The 17,659-nt window shown below is 54.3% G+C and overlaps 4 protein-coding genes across 4 annotated transcripts; 3 read left to right on the top strand and 1 right to left on the bottom strand.

The window, feature by feature from the left end:
* Nucleotides 1-925: 925 nt before the first annotated feature.
* J4E78_003786 (uncharacterized protein) lies at nt 926-2,460 on the bottom strand (the record flags this gene model as incomplete). Its single annotated transcript, XM_049364422.1, has 3 exons — nt 926-1,765; nt 1,818-2,279; nt 2,329-2,460. The coding sequence occupies 3 exons, from the start codon at nt 2,458-2,460 to the stop codon at nt 926-928; spliced, it is 1,434 nt and encodes a 477-aa protein (XP_049223500.1).
* Nucleotides 2,461-7,977: 5,517 nt separating this feature from the next.
* Nucleotides 7,978-9,482, top strand: GSK1 (Glycogen synthase kinase 1; the record flags this gene model as incomplete). The annotated part of the gene is made up of 7 exons (XM_049364421.1): nt 7,978-8,023; nt 8,080-8,252; nt 8,301-8,384; nt 8,439-8,793; nt 8,842-9,035; nt 9,091-9,295; nt 9,343-9,482. 7 exons carry the CDS (start codon nt 7,978-7,980, stop codon nt 9,480-9,482), a joined length of 1,197 nt encoding a protein of 398 aa, XP_049223499.1.
* Nucleotides 9,483-10,587: 1,105 nt separating this feature from the next.
* Nucleotides 10,588-13,984, top strand: J4E78_003784 (uncharacterized protein; the record flags this gene model as incomplete). The annotated part of the gene is made up of 6 exons (XM_049364420.1): nt 10,588-11,140; nt 11,315-11,555; nt 11,606-11,873; nt 11,920-12,824; nt 12,872-13,056; nt 13,104-13,984. 6 exons carry the CDS (start codon nt 10,588-10,590, stop codon nt 13,982-13,984), a joined length of 3,033 nt encoding a protein of 1,010 aa, XP_049223498.1.
* Nucleotides 13,985-14,908: 924 nt separating this feature from the next.
* On the top strand, nt 14,909-16,861 carry J4E78_003783 (uncharacterized protein; the record flags this gene model as incomplete). The annotated part of the gene is made up of 3 exons (XM_049364419.1): nt 14,909-15,839; nt 15,898-16,725; nt 16,842-16,861. The coding sequence occupies 3 exons, from the start codon at nt 14,909-14,911 to the stop codon at nt 16,859-16,861; spliced, it is 1,779 nt and encodes a 592-aa protein (XP_049223497.1).
* Between the last annotated feature and the right edge of the window lie 798 nt (nt 16,862-17,659).

Raw genomic sequence — 17,659 nt, 5'->3', positions numbered from 1 at the left:
GAGCTCACCGGTGCGGCTGGTTCGACGTCATCGTCACGACTGCGCCTGCTTATTTCAGATTTCGTCAACCGCAGCCTGGTCCAATTCAGATTTGAGCGTCCTCAGCCTGGTCCAATCCAGATTTCGAAATGCCCAGGCCTGGTCAGGTGATAATGCCGGCCCTAAATCCGAATTTCTTTGTAAATTCCATCAAATCTGAATTGCAAACCTATGGCCGAAATCTGCTTTCACAGCAGATATGTTCAGCACGCGAGAACTACCAGTAGCGTTCCATGAACCAGCAATCCGTCTGTCGTGTCTTCCTTGACGACCTTTGAAATCCGCATTTGTTACGATGACTTGGTCGAAAGACAACACAATCTCCGTCCTCGCTCTTCTCGCGACCTGCATACCGATATTCGTGCTGCTCGCTGCATGTCTGCTGCGCCAGAGGCGACGACGCGCCAACAGGCAAGGTGAGAGGCCGACCAATGAGGCCGCAGCAAGACTGATGCTGACCAACGACAGCTCGGGTGGATATTGAGCAAGCATTTGTACTACCTCGTCTGCAATCCTCGCGTTATGGGACGATTAGAAGGGAGTCGGCACTCGCGGCGTTGATACTTCTGCACAGCGATGTACGTGTCGCGGATCGCGGGTTCTAGGAGGAAATCATTGTGTCCATGACTCGTACTTGGGGTGTGTCATTGATGATGTGGAAGATGGAGGTTCGTTGTGCAAGGTCTGATGTCGAGAAGGAAGGGCTATCGGTGATGTCATTCCGAAGTCTTATCGTGAGAAACGGAAGCTACGCACGGTCGACAACTCGTTTGGAAAGACTTGGGAGACACGGTTATGATCACTGCAATCAGTATCGCGAAACCTTCGCACGAAATTGAGTGCAAATGCATCATCATGGAATATACCTAGACAATCTCACGATCATCTACAACTTACTAGCCTCTCCACTCGTCCTGTTAAGGTACAAAGGATCCCTCGGCTCAATCCCATACTGTCTGCACAACTCCTCACCCTTCTTCTGCTGCGCCTCGATCCTAGCCTTATGCGCAAGACCCCTCTTGTTCTCGTTCTTACCCAGCTGCAACAAATGCACCTCATCCGGCCCATCTACAATCCTCATCGTACGGCCACTCGACCACATCTGCGCAAGCGGAGTATCTTGACTCACACCCGCACCGCCGTAGGCCTGCATGGCCCAGTCAATAACCTTGAGGTTGACCTCGGGGACGAGCACTTTGACTTCGGCGATCTCCTTGAGCGCGCCCTTGGCGTTTGTTTCGTCGATCTTGATGGCGGCGTTGAGGACGGAGAGGCGGGCGGCGTCGATTTCGATACGGGAGCGTGCGACGCGCTCGAGCATGATGCCGTGTTTGTTGAGGAGTTCGCCGAACGGCTTCTTGCGCTCGTCGTTGATGCGGGCGAGGAACCATTCTAGTGCTTTCTCGGCGGAGCCGATGCTGCGCATGGCGTGGTGGATACGTCCGGGTCCGAGACGGCCTTGGATGATTTCGAATCCGCGGCCTTCGCCGAGCACCATGTTGCTGGCGGGGACGCGGACGTTCTCGAAGGTCACGTGGCCGTGGCCGTGGGGTGCGTCGTCGAAACCCATGACTGATAGCATGCGGTGGACGGTTACACCGGGGGTGGTGTTGGGGACGAGGATGACGGATTGTTGCTTGTACTTGTCGGAGTTGTTGGGGTCGGTCTTTCCGAGGACGATGAAGATCTTGCAGCGAGGGTCGCCAATGCCGGATGACCACCATTTCTGTGGGTTGTTAGTGATGTGGTGGGTGAGTAAAAGACGAAGATGAACTAACCTGGCCGTTCAGGACGTAATGGTCACCGTCCTTCTTGATAGTCATCTCAATGTTGGTAGCATCACTCGACGCAACCTGAGGCTCCGTCATCAAGAACGCAGAGCGAATCTCGCCCTTCAGCAGGGGATCCAGCCACTGCCTCTTCTGTGCCTCAGTACCGTACTTGGCAATGACCTCCATGTTGCCAGTATCGGGCGCAGCGCAGTTGACAGCCTCGGAAGCTGTCCGGCTCTTGCCCAGGTATTCAGCCATGAGGCCGTACTCGAGGTTGCTGAAGCCAGCACCCTCCTTGAAGTGTGCCTTGGGCAGGAACATGTTCCATAGTCCAAGCTCTTGTGCCCTCTTCTTCAGGTCTTCGATGATGGATGGATGTGACGAGAAGCGCTCTTGGACGGTCTGGCCGATCTGGCGAACGTATACGGCGTCGGCGGGGATGCACTCTTCTTCGACGAACTTCTCTACCTAGGAACATGTTAGCACGTAATCATCCGGAGCTTGCCAAGTCACATACAAGGTCGAGTGTCTTCGCCGCCCTCTCGCTGACGAAAGGCCGCGCGATGACGGGAATGCGCTGAGAGGCGGAGATATGACCATCCTTGCTGTTGCTAAGCAGATCGTAGGCGCGGTCGTACGGTACAGACATGATTGCGTACTGTGGAGAGAGGATGAGGTAGGGAAGGACGGTTCAGGGAGGAAATCCGGGGTAGTTTAACAAAACATGCGGAGAACGAGTCGTCCGTGGCTACTGCTTCGGTCATTGATGTTGGGAGCTAAGAGTTGCCGAGGTACGGCATGCACCACCTCCGCTTTGGACCTCGTAACTTGGCTCTCTCACACCACGCAGACGTGATGCCAAGGTGTCCGATGGCAACCGTATCTTAGAGAAGGGTATCGTTGGCCGAGGCATTGATGATAGTCATGTCGTTGTAGACGCTGCGGTTGTAGTTGGCGATAGCTGCAATGGACGCGACGCCACCGTTGCGCGTGGCGCACAGTCCAACCTCCGCAAGAGGCTATGGAATCGCATGTGTACATCAACGTGGTTGTTGGAATTCATATGGGCCATCTCAGCACTCATACAGTTGTCGTTATAGGGTTCATTGACTCTATGATCATAACACGAGTATGCATCACTAGTTGACTCATCGTGCTCCAGCAGCCACAAGCCTACTAGTCGAACACCTGAACACAAATCCGCCCACATCTCCGATCCATGAATACCTAGGTACCAGCAATGCCATCGCAGCCAGCCCTCCCCCGCGAGCTCATCGACCAAATCATCACCACCCTCATCACCCTCCATTCCCACGACCCAGCCTACCAATGGACAAACCTACGCCACATAACCCGCCACCACAAAGCGCACCTCGAGCAACACTTCCTCGCCCACTGGGTCCCCAAGCTAACATTCGAAATCCCACATGACTATGGCTCATGCCCACTCGTGAACTTCATCGCCCCCACACCACCTCGCGTCCTCCAGAAAGATGACTCAAGCAACAACGGCGCAGATATTGTGGTATTTACTGAACGTACCGGTCTCCGTCTCACCAACATGCCCAACCGCTGGTACGAACACGCCACAGGAAACATCAAAAGACAGCCGTGGGAGCAATTCGATTCCAACATCATCGTGCACTTCGGTGCCGGCACGTTGAACAAAGGCTACTCGAAAGGCGGTATAAGGAGCGATGTCGTCATCCCCAATCTCTCCATCAACACAGATGTCTCGCCGTGGGAATTTTCTTTCGCTTGGAAAGAACTCTTCAACAGGCTTTTTACTGAGGAAATGGTGATGCGGACATTCCGGGATAAGCTTCTTGGATGGTTTGTACCTACTTTGGGAGGGGATGTAGAGCCCAGGGTGGAGATGGCAGCTATATACCATTACTTGCGGAAACACTTTCACTGGCAGCGGAGGGCTGTGTTGGCGGCTTATCGGAAGTATAAATATCCTCTCTTGTGGGATGAAGAATACTGTCGACGTCGTTATCGCGAACAACATACTGAGGGTCGCTGCTACAAAGCGTATTCCTCCAAACGTCCTTTTGACCTCTCACGTTTCGTTCATCAAGGCAGAGAGGAGCTTGGTTTAACTCTTTCCAACGAACACCATATCCTCGAGGACGAGGAGAGCATGGTGTTTCAAGTCCCTGGTTGGGAGACGTGGAACGTAGGGGATGTAGGACGCATGCGTGTTTATGAAGAGATGGTCGAGGAACGGCAGTTGACGGATATGTGGTTTGGACACCATGATGTTCAGTTGGAGGACTATTGGGAGTCCTATTATAAGGGCTTACTGCAGGTTATGGAGGGAAGGAGAACTATCAGTGATGAGGTGCTCGAGGGGCGTTTGAGAGCCGAGAAGCTGGATCCAGAGGAGTTCTGGATTTCAAGACCAGCCAATGAACGGTTTCCATACCAGTAGTGAAGGGGTTCCGGGAGTCCTTTGTGGTTCTTCCCACGCTGTCTTATCTATGTTACGATGTACTTTGGTTGAAGTTTGAGTAAATGCTGACATTCCATCGGAAATTCTCAGAAGATCACGACTTGAAGTGTAACCTGACCCAATGAATTTTGATAGTCAGCAGTCACTAGTCGTTGAGTCGGAGAGAAACGTGAGCGACTCTATTCTGATTCCACGTCGCAGTTTTGAGATGTAGCTGAAGTCGGATATACGTTGTATAACTCTCACAGCAACGTAGTAGTGAAATGTGAAGGGTGCTACCTCGTACAGCTTGTGATGAGGATAGACCTGTAACGGTGACATAAATCGCAAGGCTATAACGTTGCTCGGTCCTCGTTGCTGGGCTTCAATTCCGGAAGGGTTGCTTGTCGCAGACCGGATCAAACGGGTATGTTGTAGGAAACGAGTAAAACGTATCGTGTAACTGTTCTTAGTGCCAAGACATCAGACCGTGGGTCAATTGATGCAATAGCAGTGCCAGTAGCCTGGTAAAATATTGTTAAAATTTGGAAGATGAGGGTTACACTTTTGTCGGTGAGCGCGGATGTGTACCCGCGGAATGCTTCCTACAACGACCAAAAGGTGTCTGAGAAGGTCGTCCCGCCTGCTTGTGGCGTACACGGACACCAGATAGAGCCAATAATAGTCTTGGGCGTACAAGTTAACTGACAGAATGGTATCATCCGCTCGGGCAGCTGCGTGTCGCTATTCTGGTGCAGAACCGGATGAATGCATGAGATGTGTGCGCTCAACCGTGACGATGTAACCACGATGTTGAGTGGGCTGCTACGGATCCGACATGACAGCTGCAGACGAGCGTGGCGAGGTCTCCGGCCGATGTCGGTAGCCGAATACAGCTCGTGGTACAACCATCGTGCATACTCTATTGTCTTCATCTAAAATAGATGCTCATCATGTACCGCATGGTTGCGCGCTATCAGCGATGAAAATCTCCGAGTATTCAACCATATAGGTGGACCGGCATAGTCCGATCGTCGGGTATGACAAGTCGGCCGGGTACTCCGTAAGGCTGAAGTCCATATGCGTGCTCTACTTGAAGTGGATTGGGGGTACATATCGTGGTCGCGCAGATCGTATCGCATCCAAGTTCGACAGGCTGATAAAGTCCAGATGTCTAGGCCTGCGTGTTCTTGTTCGTCGCTTTACATATAGACTCCCGCCACCAGATCTGAGACAGAGCGGGAGGCTTTGTCACACAGTGTCGCTGTGGAGCGATGTGGTGCTTCACGGGCTTGATCTACGATTCCTCGGGGCCCGTAATCTATTTTCATGTTAGAAACGGTTCGTGTCGTAGTGAGCTTGAGCAAACGTCAAGTGACGGATTCAGAGAGAGTGTGCTTGCGCCCAGCTCGGGCTCGAAGAGAACCTAGACTGTTGATGAGTGGAACGGGTGAGGATGGGTAGTAATGACGGCAACAGTGGGGCTCATCACACTGGTTTTGGCCATTCGCACGGTCGAGCGGTCGTCTGCAGCGGCTGGGAATATCGCCGTCAAGAGCCCTTAAGTCACATGACCAAAGCCAATAGGGTGGGTCGGATTTCCGAACGGCATGCTCACTGCATGTTGACGTATGAGCGGCAGTCGGGCATCGATAGTGTAGCTCGACTAGCCTACCCACACAGCAAGCGCCAAATGCAAAATCTGTAGGAATTGTTTCAGCCCGATCTACCTCAGTAGCCTGCAGATGGACTTGTACGTGATGTCCATCGTCGTTCGAGGCATGGCTGTTGGCGGCGCCTGGAACATGTTGCGCGCGCGATTTGCACGTGCCTTGCAGCACCAAGTGCGGGAAAGGCGAAGAGGGGAACACAAGCGTCATGAATAGTTTGCAACGATGTCGGTTGCTGCAAGTGCGGCCGATTCGGGTTTAAAGGTGCGCGTGTGTAACCCGCACCGAGCAGTGGTTCACACCGGCCAGTGGGCCCTGGACATCCGAGAGCAGCGGTGTCGTTGACTTGATGCGCATCCGCTTGGTGCAGCTGGCTGCCGGTCAAGATGGAAGCGTGCACAAACGGTGGAGTGGCATTTCACGAGACCAGAAGGGCATAGTGAGTCGCTGGGCTGGGCGGCTGTGAAAGGATATGCACCACAATAACACGCCACGCCTCTGGGTCGCCCGGGCATTCGGCTGTAGACGAAGAGGGGGGCGCCAGGACCAGGGCGCGAGAGAACATCAGCTGCCCTCCAAGTGGAGCTGCAGGCCACGAGGGCGTGGCCGGGGCCTCGAGCAGAATGACGATGCAGCAGGACGAGGCGACAGGGCGGCGTGCAGGGGGACTTGGTTTTGCAGCAGGCCGCAAGGGTGCGGTCAGAGTTTGGAAAAAGCCATATTGTTGAGTCGGATATCAGCTTCTTCAACGCCAGTCGGAAGACTTTTCTGCGGCTACCGACCCCTGTACTCTCGCGAGTGTCCTGGTACGTCGTCGACACGAAAGTGCGGCGGCGGCGGCTTTGATTGACGGGCGGTGGTGCAAACAAAGACAAGGTTGTGGTTGCTCGAACAGCGCGGTGCATGAAATTGCTGCCGCGGGCGCTCAGGCGTCCGCAGCATGGAATTGGCTGACGGAGTCGAGCATTCGCACAGTGTTGAGCGACGCTCGCTAAAGGCAGAGGCGTCGTGGGCCCTGGAGAGGAAAGAGGGTCTTGCTCAGGCCATAACGTCTCACTGGGAACGGTCGTCGCATGTCAAACGGAGCATAGCAGCTACTCACTGCCTGCTAGAGCCGCGCAGCCTATCGCCGGGCAGGTATTCACAGCTCGTACGGCCAGGTTAGTATAAGCACAGCAAGGCCCGGCCATGATTGGAGTGCGTCTCAGCCACGCGCCAGCGAGCAAGTGGGTGCAGCTCATTTCAGGCGGCATGACGGCGTGCTGGGAAGAAATCTGATGCCTCACGTGCAGGCCGGCGTCCGCAGCTGCAGACGCAATGGTCATGTTGAATGTTGGCGATGTCGTATGTGAGGCCGCTGGCGACGGCTGGCAGAGCACACTCACTGTCGTGTGCTGACGTCTGTTTCAAGCAGGCGCGCTCGCATGCTCCTGCCGCCGCCAGAGCAGCCCTGTGTATGTGTATTACTATAAGGCTCCACGAGAAGCTATCATCTGCATCCTATCCCATCCCCCCGTTTCCTGCAGGTCCGTGATTCCTGCACCGGGCGATTACTGTACGCTGCTCCCTCGAGCAGCTTAGACGCCGCTGGGCTGGTCTGCGCTGACAAGTAGGTGAATTGCAGGCCTTCTGATCACGTTGGCACCCAATTTCGCACTAGCAGTGCCCCGCCCTTAATCCCCAGCACTGCCGTCACTCAACCCCATCGTCGCCTTTCCTCGCACCTTCACAAGCTCTCCATCTCCGCCCTCAATTCTCCTTCACCCCCTTCCCACCACCTGCTGTGACTGCCGCCCGAGCATCGTTGCTGAGGGGTCGACCTGCGCCTTCCTTGTTCCTTAGCTCCGTCAGCCACAACAAGCGTCACCTGGTACTGCACAGACGGCACGCGGGACCACGCCCTCTTGACACTCGACCTCGCGCCTACAACCCTATCTGCTCCGCCTCAGCCCGCCCGACACCACTCCTCGCCCACACTCAACTCCCCTGCCGCCCGCCCTCCAGTTCCCCAGCAATCCGCGCAGCGCTGCCGGACCCCCTCCCACACGCATAACACCAAACAATGAGCCAGAACCGGCCATCGGCCTTCTCATCGCTAAGAATGGGTGGTAAGTGCCCCCCGTGATCCCGCCGCGTAATTGGCCTCATGCTCACCCGCCCGCAGAAGTTATCCGCGAAAAGGTCCAGGACGGCCTGACCGGCGACTACAAGGACCTCGCATACACGCAGTGCAAGATTGTCGGCAACGGCTCTTTCGGCGTCGTCTTCCAGACCAAACTGTCGCCTAGTGGTGAAGATGCGGCCATCAAGCGTGTCCTGCAAGACAAGCGCTTCAAGGTGCGTCTGCGCGCCATCATGACATGCAGCCCCAGCTGACCCCCGCAGAACCGCGAACTCCAGATTATGCGCATTGTCCGACATCCCAACATTGTCGAGCTCAAGGCCTTCTTCTACAACAACGGCGAGCGGGTACGTGTCTGCAAGCAAGCGCGTGCGTGCATTTCGTGTAGCTAACCGTTTCAGCCACAGAAAGACGAGGTGTACCTGAATCTCGTGCTTGAGTTCGTTCCCGAGACCGTGTACCGTGCTTCGCGCTACTTCAACAAGATGAAGTCGGTTATGCCCATCCTCGAAGTCAAGCTGTACATCTACCAGCTCTTCCGCTCGCTCGCCTACATTCACTCGCAGGGTATCTGCCACAGGGACATCAAGCCCCAGAACCTCCTGCTAGACCCCTCAACCGGTGTCCTGAAGCTGTGCGATTTCGGAAGCGCCAAGATCTTGGTCGAGAATGAGCCCAACGTTTCGTACATCTGCTCCAGGTACTACCGTGCGCCTGAGCTGATTTTCGGAGCGACAAACTACACTACCAAGATCGGTATGTGTTGTGCTGTAATGAGCGGGAGCCCGTGCTAATATTGTGCAGATGTCTGGTCTACGGGTTGCGTCATGGCGGAGCTCATGCTTGGACAGCCATTGTTCCCGGGAGAGTCAGGTATCGACCAGCTGGTAGAGATCATCAAGGTTCTAGGAACGCCCACCCGCGACCAGATCCGCACCATGAACCCGAACTACATGGAGCACAAGTTCCCCCAGATTAAGCCTCACCCGTTCAGTAAGGTATGTTGAGCGATGCGTCTCCGGTAGCCCCGCCATTTTTACTTACATGGACTAGGTGTTCCGGAAGGCTGATCCCAACGCGATCGATTTGATCTCCAAACTCCTCGAGTACACGCCAACTCAGCGTCTTTCGGCCATCGATGCCATGGTACACCCCTTCTTTGACGAGCTGAGGGACCCGAACACGCGTCTCCCAGACTCGCGTCACCCCAACGGAGCCACTCGTGATATGCCTGAGCTGTACAACTTCACTCACCACGGTAAGTTTGTTCCGAATCCTACGAGATGCAAAGTCTAATGTTTCCAGAATTGTCCATCGCTCCTCACCTCAATAACCAGCTGGTACCGCAGCACATCCGCGCGACACTAGCCGCCCGTGGCCTCGACTTCGAATCGCCGAACTTCAAGCCATTAACGCGGGATCAGATGATAGCCAGGCTGGATTAAGCCCTCTGCTATCACACGACACGATACCATTCATTCATGCGGCGGCTTCTGATCCTCTCTGGACCGGAGCACAAAGCTTTTCCGTCCGGAGAGATGCAAAATGGAGTCTCAATTGGGCGTCGGTTTTATCAGGTGTATACTACGAGGAGCACACCCTTTCCTGCTTTATATGAGCGCGTCTGAAATGATACCGACATTCACCTTTACAAAGAATGACCTGGCTTGCTTTTCTTTGGGGACTGTTGGCATCCCCGTTTACGCGAAATGATCAATGGACCGGCACGGCAAATGATGTTCCTTCGATCCCCTTTAAGATGACGAATGGGTGCAGCAGGTTGCAACTATGAAGGAAATGAGGAACGGGCAAAATTCGGGATGTATTGAGTATGGGATACGAAGGAAGGGTCTCGCTCATCCGATTCCGATGCTTCAACAATGGTTACTATGCGTCACCTGGGTTGCATGCGGGAGTTTTCTTTCTGTTAAGATGAGTTCGGCGGGCTGCGCATCGGGCGATGAGGCTTTTATGAACTTGGGAATGCTATCCCTAGGATGGGATCATACGGGCTGGTCAATGGATGGCTAGCTCCGGACAAGTACTAGAGCGAGGCACTGCGCATTTGCAGCGGAACGAATGTCCAATGGACAATGACTATCCTGCTATTCGCCTACCTCTCAGCATATTTTCTATAACGGAGATTCCTTTCACATCTTACATTTTCTCGGTCTTGTGAGATGTGATGAATTTTATGAAATTTTGTAGGTCCTTTGTAGAATTCGCAACATCCAGACTTTCGCCAGTGCATGGAAACCTTCATTTGGGACATCAGGATGATTGATCGGGATCTGTACGGATCACCATTTGCCTTCACCTGGAGGTAAGCATAGGGCCTTTAGGTAACATGGCCTACCTTTACTGACAGTCTCACCTTGCTAGCTTCAGTATACGAGATGGATTTGCGTGATGGATCTGTATATAGAGCCTTCATCTTGTGGTCTACATCTGTCCTCTTAACAGACCCAGTTCTTTGATCGAAGAGGTAGTCAGGTGCAAACCAACAGTTAACAACATCACGGTAAAAGCAGCAATATCAACAACCTAGACATGGATTGCACATTCATGTCGGCAGATCGCATGGCCCTACTCAAGTTGACCGATGAGGAAGCGCAGCAATACCTCGTTCGGGATGATTCACCGTTCAATGATTTGGCAATGGACGTTGACGTCGAGAGTGCATGGACCGAGCGCCAAGATACGCCTGGAACGGGAGCAAATGCCGCTAACCCTTTCGATGCGCAAGCTCCAGTGCGACTTCCGCGCCAACTCGACGATTCACTATCGCGAACCATCCGCCAACATCGCACCCGAACCACCCCATTCCGCGACCGTGTGTATAATCATCGACACGGCGACTTCTATCCCCCACGGCAGCCCGTATACTACGATCACGACGACCTCGGCGCCAACTCTACACGAATCCCGTCGCAACTGAGGGAAGATTCTCCGGAGACGTTAGAAGAGAAGGCACGCGCAGTCTTGGTCGCAACCATGGCAGATGCAGACGTCAGAGAAGAGCGCGATGATAGGCGCGAGGACCGACGTGATGACAGGCGCGATCGTGGAAACTATCGAGGAAACAACAAGCGCCGCCGTGATGGTGAGTCTGCACTTGTCCTGCTACAAACGATTGCGCAAGCTGCATGGGTGGGCTGGATAGCTTCTCTGATTCGATGGCTGTAATGGGCATCAAATCGAGGCCGAGACTATCCTCCCTACCCCATGGACTGGCTTGTGTATCTGGCATTTCTACTGTACTAACAGCGTCGCGCAGATGACGATAACCATTACCGCGGTGATGACCGTCGCGGACCCCAGCGCCGCCGCAACGATGACGGAGGCCCACGTCGCCGATACGAAGAGCCGCCGTTCCCCAAGCTGCGCAGACTGCTCTTGAACATTGCCAGCTCCACCAAGCTCCCACAGGACGAGGCTATCGAGATCGCAAAGTACTTTGGAGAGCACTTTGACGATGAGCGTCTCCGCTCTGACTTCTTCGATGTCTTGGTACAGCTGTAAGCAGAGACAGATCCCCCATCAATGAACCTTTCACTAATTGTCTTAGAATCATCGAGCAACCCTTCAAGATCCCATTCGTCGCAGCTGTCGCTTACTACGCCAACGATGTCAAGCCACAAATCACCATCGAGGCCATGAAGCGCGTCGGAGACCGGGCACAGGAGGCGCTGAATGCGGGCGAATGGAAAGAGTTCAAGTTGCTTCTGAGGTTCTTCGCGTGCCTGCAGTCGCTCTACGAGGATGATGGTGTCTTCACTTTCCTTGGACAACTCTTCGACACAGTCGTTGACCTTCAGAGTGCCAACGAGAACGATGTAAGATCTTCGGATGATGATGTGGGAACTCTACTAACAGTGATAGGTTGTCGGTATCGAACTCGTCAAGATCATCCTACTTACGATTCCCTACGCCATCGTCGCTGGAGGAGAGCGTTTCCACGAACAAGCGCAACAACTGCTGAAGAACACCGGCATCGTGGCGAGCAATGCGGTTCCCATCGAGAGCCTCATCCACTCCTACGTCGGCGATTTCGAGTCGAAGCCGGTAGACCACCACAGCGTCATTGGCCTTCTTCAAACACAGTTGTCAGCTGAAGCCGAGTCTGGTTTCGAGCTGAGATGCCTTCCACGCATCGACCTCGAGGCTTTGCGTAGGGCGGATGCCAAAGAAGAAGACGCCCTGCCCACGGCTCCTCAGACTCACGCCTTCCCGACTTTCACCATCCCGTCACCAGTCAACCCTGGCCCACGGCCTGTCTTCCCGGAGGCGTACTTCTCCCTGTTCGCTGATCAGGAAGTCGACACCGTCCCCAAGACCAGCGACATTGCCTCGTCGCTTGTTCGGGATGCCATTGTTGACACCATCAACCAGCTCGACTTTAACCGTGAAATGGTGGCCAAGTTCCTTGTGGATGTTGACTGCTACTGGTCCGTCGACATCTTCGCTAAGCGCGGCTCACCTTTCGACAAGTTCCGTGAGCTGGTTGGCGACAAGATTCAGTACAAGTCAGAAGATATGATCATCGATGCCATCTTCTCGCAACTGTTCAAGCTGCCTAGCGCCGAGCACAAGCTCGTTTACTACCATGCGCTCATTACACAATGCTGCAAGGTCGCACCTGCTGCTATTGCTCCGTCTCTTGGACGTGCCATCCGTACCATTTACAAGAACCTGCCCATGATGGATCTTGAGCTAGGCTACCGATTCCTCGACTGGTTCTCCCACCATCTCAGCAACTTCGAGTTCCGATGGAGATGGACTGAGTGGTATGTTAATCCCTCTTTTCTTTGGAACTACACTAACCCAACTTTAGGCTTGAGGATCTCGAGCTGTCTAACCTGCACCCGAAGAAGGCTTTCATTCTTGCGACTTTGGACAAGGAGATAAGGTTATCCTTTGCCAAGCGCATCCGATCAACGCTGCCAGAGCCGATGCACACCATGATTCCTGAGCGTCTAGATGCAGACAACAGCCCTGACTTCAAATACGATAACCAACGTATGTATACTCCGTATGTAACAGGCATCCCGCTAACAATACCACAGAAACCCCCTATGCTGCTGAAGGTCAGATGCTTCTGAGTCAACTCAGGAAGAAGGCTACCGCCGAAGAGATCCAAGTCACTATCGACAGCATTCACGAGAAGGCTCTTGAACAGGGCATTACCGAAGTCCTCGTGCCTTCGACCGACGCCTTCGTCACCGCCATCTGCCGACTGGGAGCGAAATCATTGTCCCACGTTCTGTCTTGCATTGAACGCGGCAAGGACAGGCTACTGGAGCTCTCGCAGAACGAGGTCGCACGTCGCCAGATCGTTGCAAGCGTCGTCGAGTACTGGAAAGACCAGCCTGGTGTTGCGGTCCGCATCATCGATATTCTGCTCAACTATACTATTCTTGCGCCGATGACTGTCGTTCAGTGGGTATTCGGTAGCCACATGGGAGCTGGCGAGGCTCTGACCGAGAGCTGGGTCTTTGAGATGGTTAGCAACACAGTCGCCAAGGTTACCAACCGCAACCGTCAGATCGCGTCAGCCCGTCTCCAGAAGGGTCTTCCCCAAGAGCAGATCGAGATGGTTGAGGCCACCCTTGCCAAGGACCGCGACAACGCCCGCGAGTTGTTCAAGTACATCGAAGACTCCATGCGTGGTGTCGCAGAGGGTTCCGCTGACACTCTGATTGAGAAGTCCTCCAATGGCTCGCTCACTGAAGAAGAAGTCGAGCTAATCAAGGCCTGGGGCAAGCGCTGGCAGACTGTCTTCATCCGCAAGGCGCAGGTCGAAGAGTCTGTCGTCGGCGAAGAGGCGGTCGAAGCTCGTATCAGACTTCTTGCTGCTGAGCCTGACGAGGTCGCTGAGAGCATGGAGCAGGATGCCGATGGTGTTGCCGAAGCCACCAACGGGGAGGCGCAGATGTCTCTTGCTTGAAACATACCAGACTGAAGGACACGATATCGGATTCTAAAAAAGCATAAGGATAGCGTTTGCATTCATCAATGGCGTATCAGGCCAAGTGCTAATGGGTTATCGACTTGCACGTCGGCTGGCGAGATGGCATCTACACGAAGGTTCTTTATTCCAGATGGACATCTAGTTCGCGTGATATTGTACAGTATATCTCAAAATGAGTATTTTCATGAAAATTCCATGAAACTTTTGTGTTGCGGTTTTGAGATCGTTCTATGACGAGTGTTGGTGATTACAGTTTGACCAGTGTAGGGAGCAGAGGCGCTTTTTGCTTATCGCGCTGCAGAACTGCGAGAAGAAGTGTTGTCGCATGCTATCCCTGGGTGCGAGGGGTTGGACAGCTGCGACAAGCACGAGCGTGCAGACATGAAGCACCTCTACTTCCAAGTATGTTGATGAGATTCATCCCCATGATATTCGTGCGTCGTCCGGTGTCGACGGATCCACCATGCACGGTGACGGCTAGCGTGGGCCAGCATCAGTGAACCCTGCAAAATGTCGCGCGGCATACGGCACCAGCTCCAAGCCGACCACCCAAGCAAGCAAGCCCAACTTTGCAGCCACGGGCCGCCGCGACTTTGTAGCACCGCCGAAACTTCTGGGCAAAAACAACATGTTGTCACCGCCCTGTATCCTTGGTCGCATATAATTATCGTTGCTCCATTTCTTGTGCCTTCGTTGTACTGCCTTCGTTGGACACGCCTTCGTTGTACATAGCTTCTTTGTCGCAATCTACGATACGAAACGAATAGAACCGAGGGAACGGAGAAGAAGCACCATCGGTCCCCACGAGCGACGACGGACACCGATACGTGACGACGCGCGGACGAAGCTATTGCTTAGACGACGAGCTCCCTCGAGAATTCCTATCCCACGGCGATAACGATGCATATACCACCCAGCCACCCCGTCGCTGCAGGCCCAGCGACAGCACTACAAAGCTTAATACCCACATCCACACCCACACCCTACACCGCGCTATCATGGATATCGAAAGACGCCCACGGAGGCGGAGGAGGCGGCGGCGGATACACAGAGAACTGGAGCAGTCTAATCGGCATCATCACCGCCATAATAGGCAACGTGCTCATCTCGTTCGCACTAAACATGCAGCGATACGCGCACATACGCCTAGACCGCGAATTCCACGAGAAAGAACGACAGAGGAAGAGGCGGAAGGCGGGCATGGACGATGCGGGGAGATTGGCGGAGGAGGTGCAGAAGATGGGGTTGAGGAGCAGGAGGAGCGAGGGCATGGTTGAGCAGAGGAGACGGAGGAGTAATGGGCAGGAAGACGATATGTTTGAGGCGTCCGAGAGCGATCCGTTGATACCCCGGGATACGAGACCGGCGGTGGGAAGAGAAGACAGCAACGAATCGGCCAAGCAGGAGGTCTTCAAGCAGACGTCGTATCTCAAATCGCCGTATTGGTGGTTCGGCATCATTCTCATGACAATCGGCGAAGCGGGGAATTTCCTCGCGTACGGGTTCGCGCCTGCGTCTATCGTTTCCCCGCTGGGCGTTGTTGCGCTCATCTCGAATTGCATCATCGCCCCGTTTATGCTCAAGGAGCCTTTCCGCAAGAGAGACGCGTTGGGTGTTGTTATTGCTGTTGGGGGCGCGGTTACGGTGGTGCTTTCGGCTAATGACAATAATCCCAAGTTGGGTCCTGGAGAGATCTGGGATTTGATTAGGAGATGGGAGTTTGAGACGTATTTGGGAATTACGGTGGGGGTTATTGCGTGCTTGATGGTTGCGAGTAATCGGTATGGGGAGAAGAATATCTTGATTGATTTGGGACTTGTGGGGCTGTTTGGTATGTATACGGACATGGCATGGGGATGTTCTTGGGATTGAAAACTAACGGTTTCTAGGTGGATACACAGCGTTGTCTACCAAAGGCGTTGCTTCGCTGCTTTCATATACGCTTTGGCGCGCCATCACCTTCCCCGTCTTCTACCTACTGGTCGCCATTCTTGTCGGCACAGCGGTAATGCAGATCAAATACGTCAACCGAGCTCTCCAGCGCTTCGACGCGACGCAGGTCATCCCCGTCCAATTCGTCCTCTTCACTCTTGCCGTCATCGGCGGCTCAGCAGTCCTCTACCGCGACTTCGAACGAACCTCAGGAGAAGACGCCGGGAAATTCGTCGGCGGATGCGCCCTAACCTTCTTCGGCGTCTGGCTCATCACCAGCGGCCGCCCATCAAACCATGACGACTCCGACTCCGACCACGACCCAGAACCCGAAGACGCCATCCACCTCGCCGGCGAAACCTACACAGACGCCATCAACGAGCCCAGCGAAGAGGTCGCTGGAAGTACACGCCGTTCCTCAACAACACGCGCCCTCTCCCCACCCGTCTCCGTCCAACGCCGCTACCAAGACGACACCTCAGAAGACACACGCCCCTCAACCCCAAACATTACCTTCACCCCCACCGACCCCTCCACCCCACCAAACCCCACCCGCCCAGCCACCGCCGACATAATCTCCTCCCTCGTCGCAAACCCCTGGTCCCACCCCAACGAACCCACCTACCGCAGCACCCCACCCCTAAACCGGCACACCTCCACCCCCGTCCTCCCCTCTGAAGCCGCACCCGCCCCCTTAGTCTCAGTCTCCGACACCGATCTCCCACCGCCTAGCACGCCTACGCGCGGTAAATCGTCGAATGAAGTCCCCACGACGCCGGGGTCGGGTATGGGACTACGGAGACTGAGAACGAGTGATAGGGTTCAAAGTGCGAGGAATAGTATTGCGGGGGGTCCTTTGTTGGCGAGTCCGCTGAGTACGAGTTTGAGTACTATGGTTCAGGATTTGAAGAGGGGGGGTAGTGTTAGGAGGAGGGAGAGTTTGCTTGCGTTGGCTGCGAGGGAGAGGGATAGAGATGGATTCGGACAAGGGGAAGATGGTATGATGGGTGCGGGATTGGTGGTTGGTGAGCCGTTGAGTAGAAGACGGACGAGGGATAGTGCGAATGCCGAGGATGGTGCTGGTAATGCTGGGCAGAGGACGCCGGGTGGTGGGAGGAGAGTGGGTAGAGGAAGGAGTTTGAGTGCGCTTAGTACGTTGAGTGGGCTTTGGAGGGGGATTAGGGGACAGGGGAGTAGGGAGGATATGAGGGCTGAGGAGGGGAGGAGGGATGGTGAGGGGGATGGGGGGAGAGAGAGGTGATGATGGGAGGGAGTGCTACTAGTAGTGATAATGGATAACGTTTTGACGTCAGTATGAATATCTTCGTGCCATCTTTCCTGGTGAACAAGGTCTGAGAGGTTGAGCTGAACGAGCTGATGAGCTGAAGACTTTATTAGTGGTGTTAGTGGTGTTGGTGGTGGTATACGGATGGATATCGAATGGGCAACCTTGGACGACAGACGACACTGAAGCATGCACTGCGATCTCTAGCGCGAATAGGAAGTCGAGTAGACATGAAATGTGTAGGAAGAAGACAAAGGCATAATTTGTCGACGCAAAGCATACATGTGCACTGCAATCCTTAGCTTGGACGAGAGCGTATGTGACTAGGATGTATGCACGGGAGGATATGAGTCCACTCCACGGCTAGCAGTAGCGACGAGCTGCTGCAAGCCAAAGTTGCACTGCAATCTTTAGCGCGAACGAGCTGATGTATG

Source organism: Alternaria triticimaculans, assembly GCF_023758025.1.
Source record: "Alternaria triticimaculans strain BMP 0046 chromosome Unknown scaffold_4, whole genome shotgun sequence".
Classification (NCBI taxonomy): Eukaryota; Fungi; Ascomycota; class Dothideomycetes; order Pleosporales; family Pleosporaceae; genus Alternaria; species Alternaria triticimaculans.
This window is presented reverse-complemented; position numbering and strand designations above follow the sequence as displayed.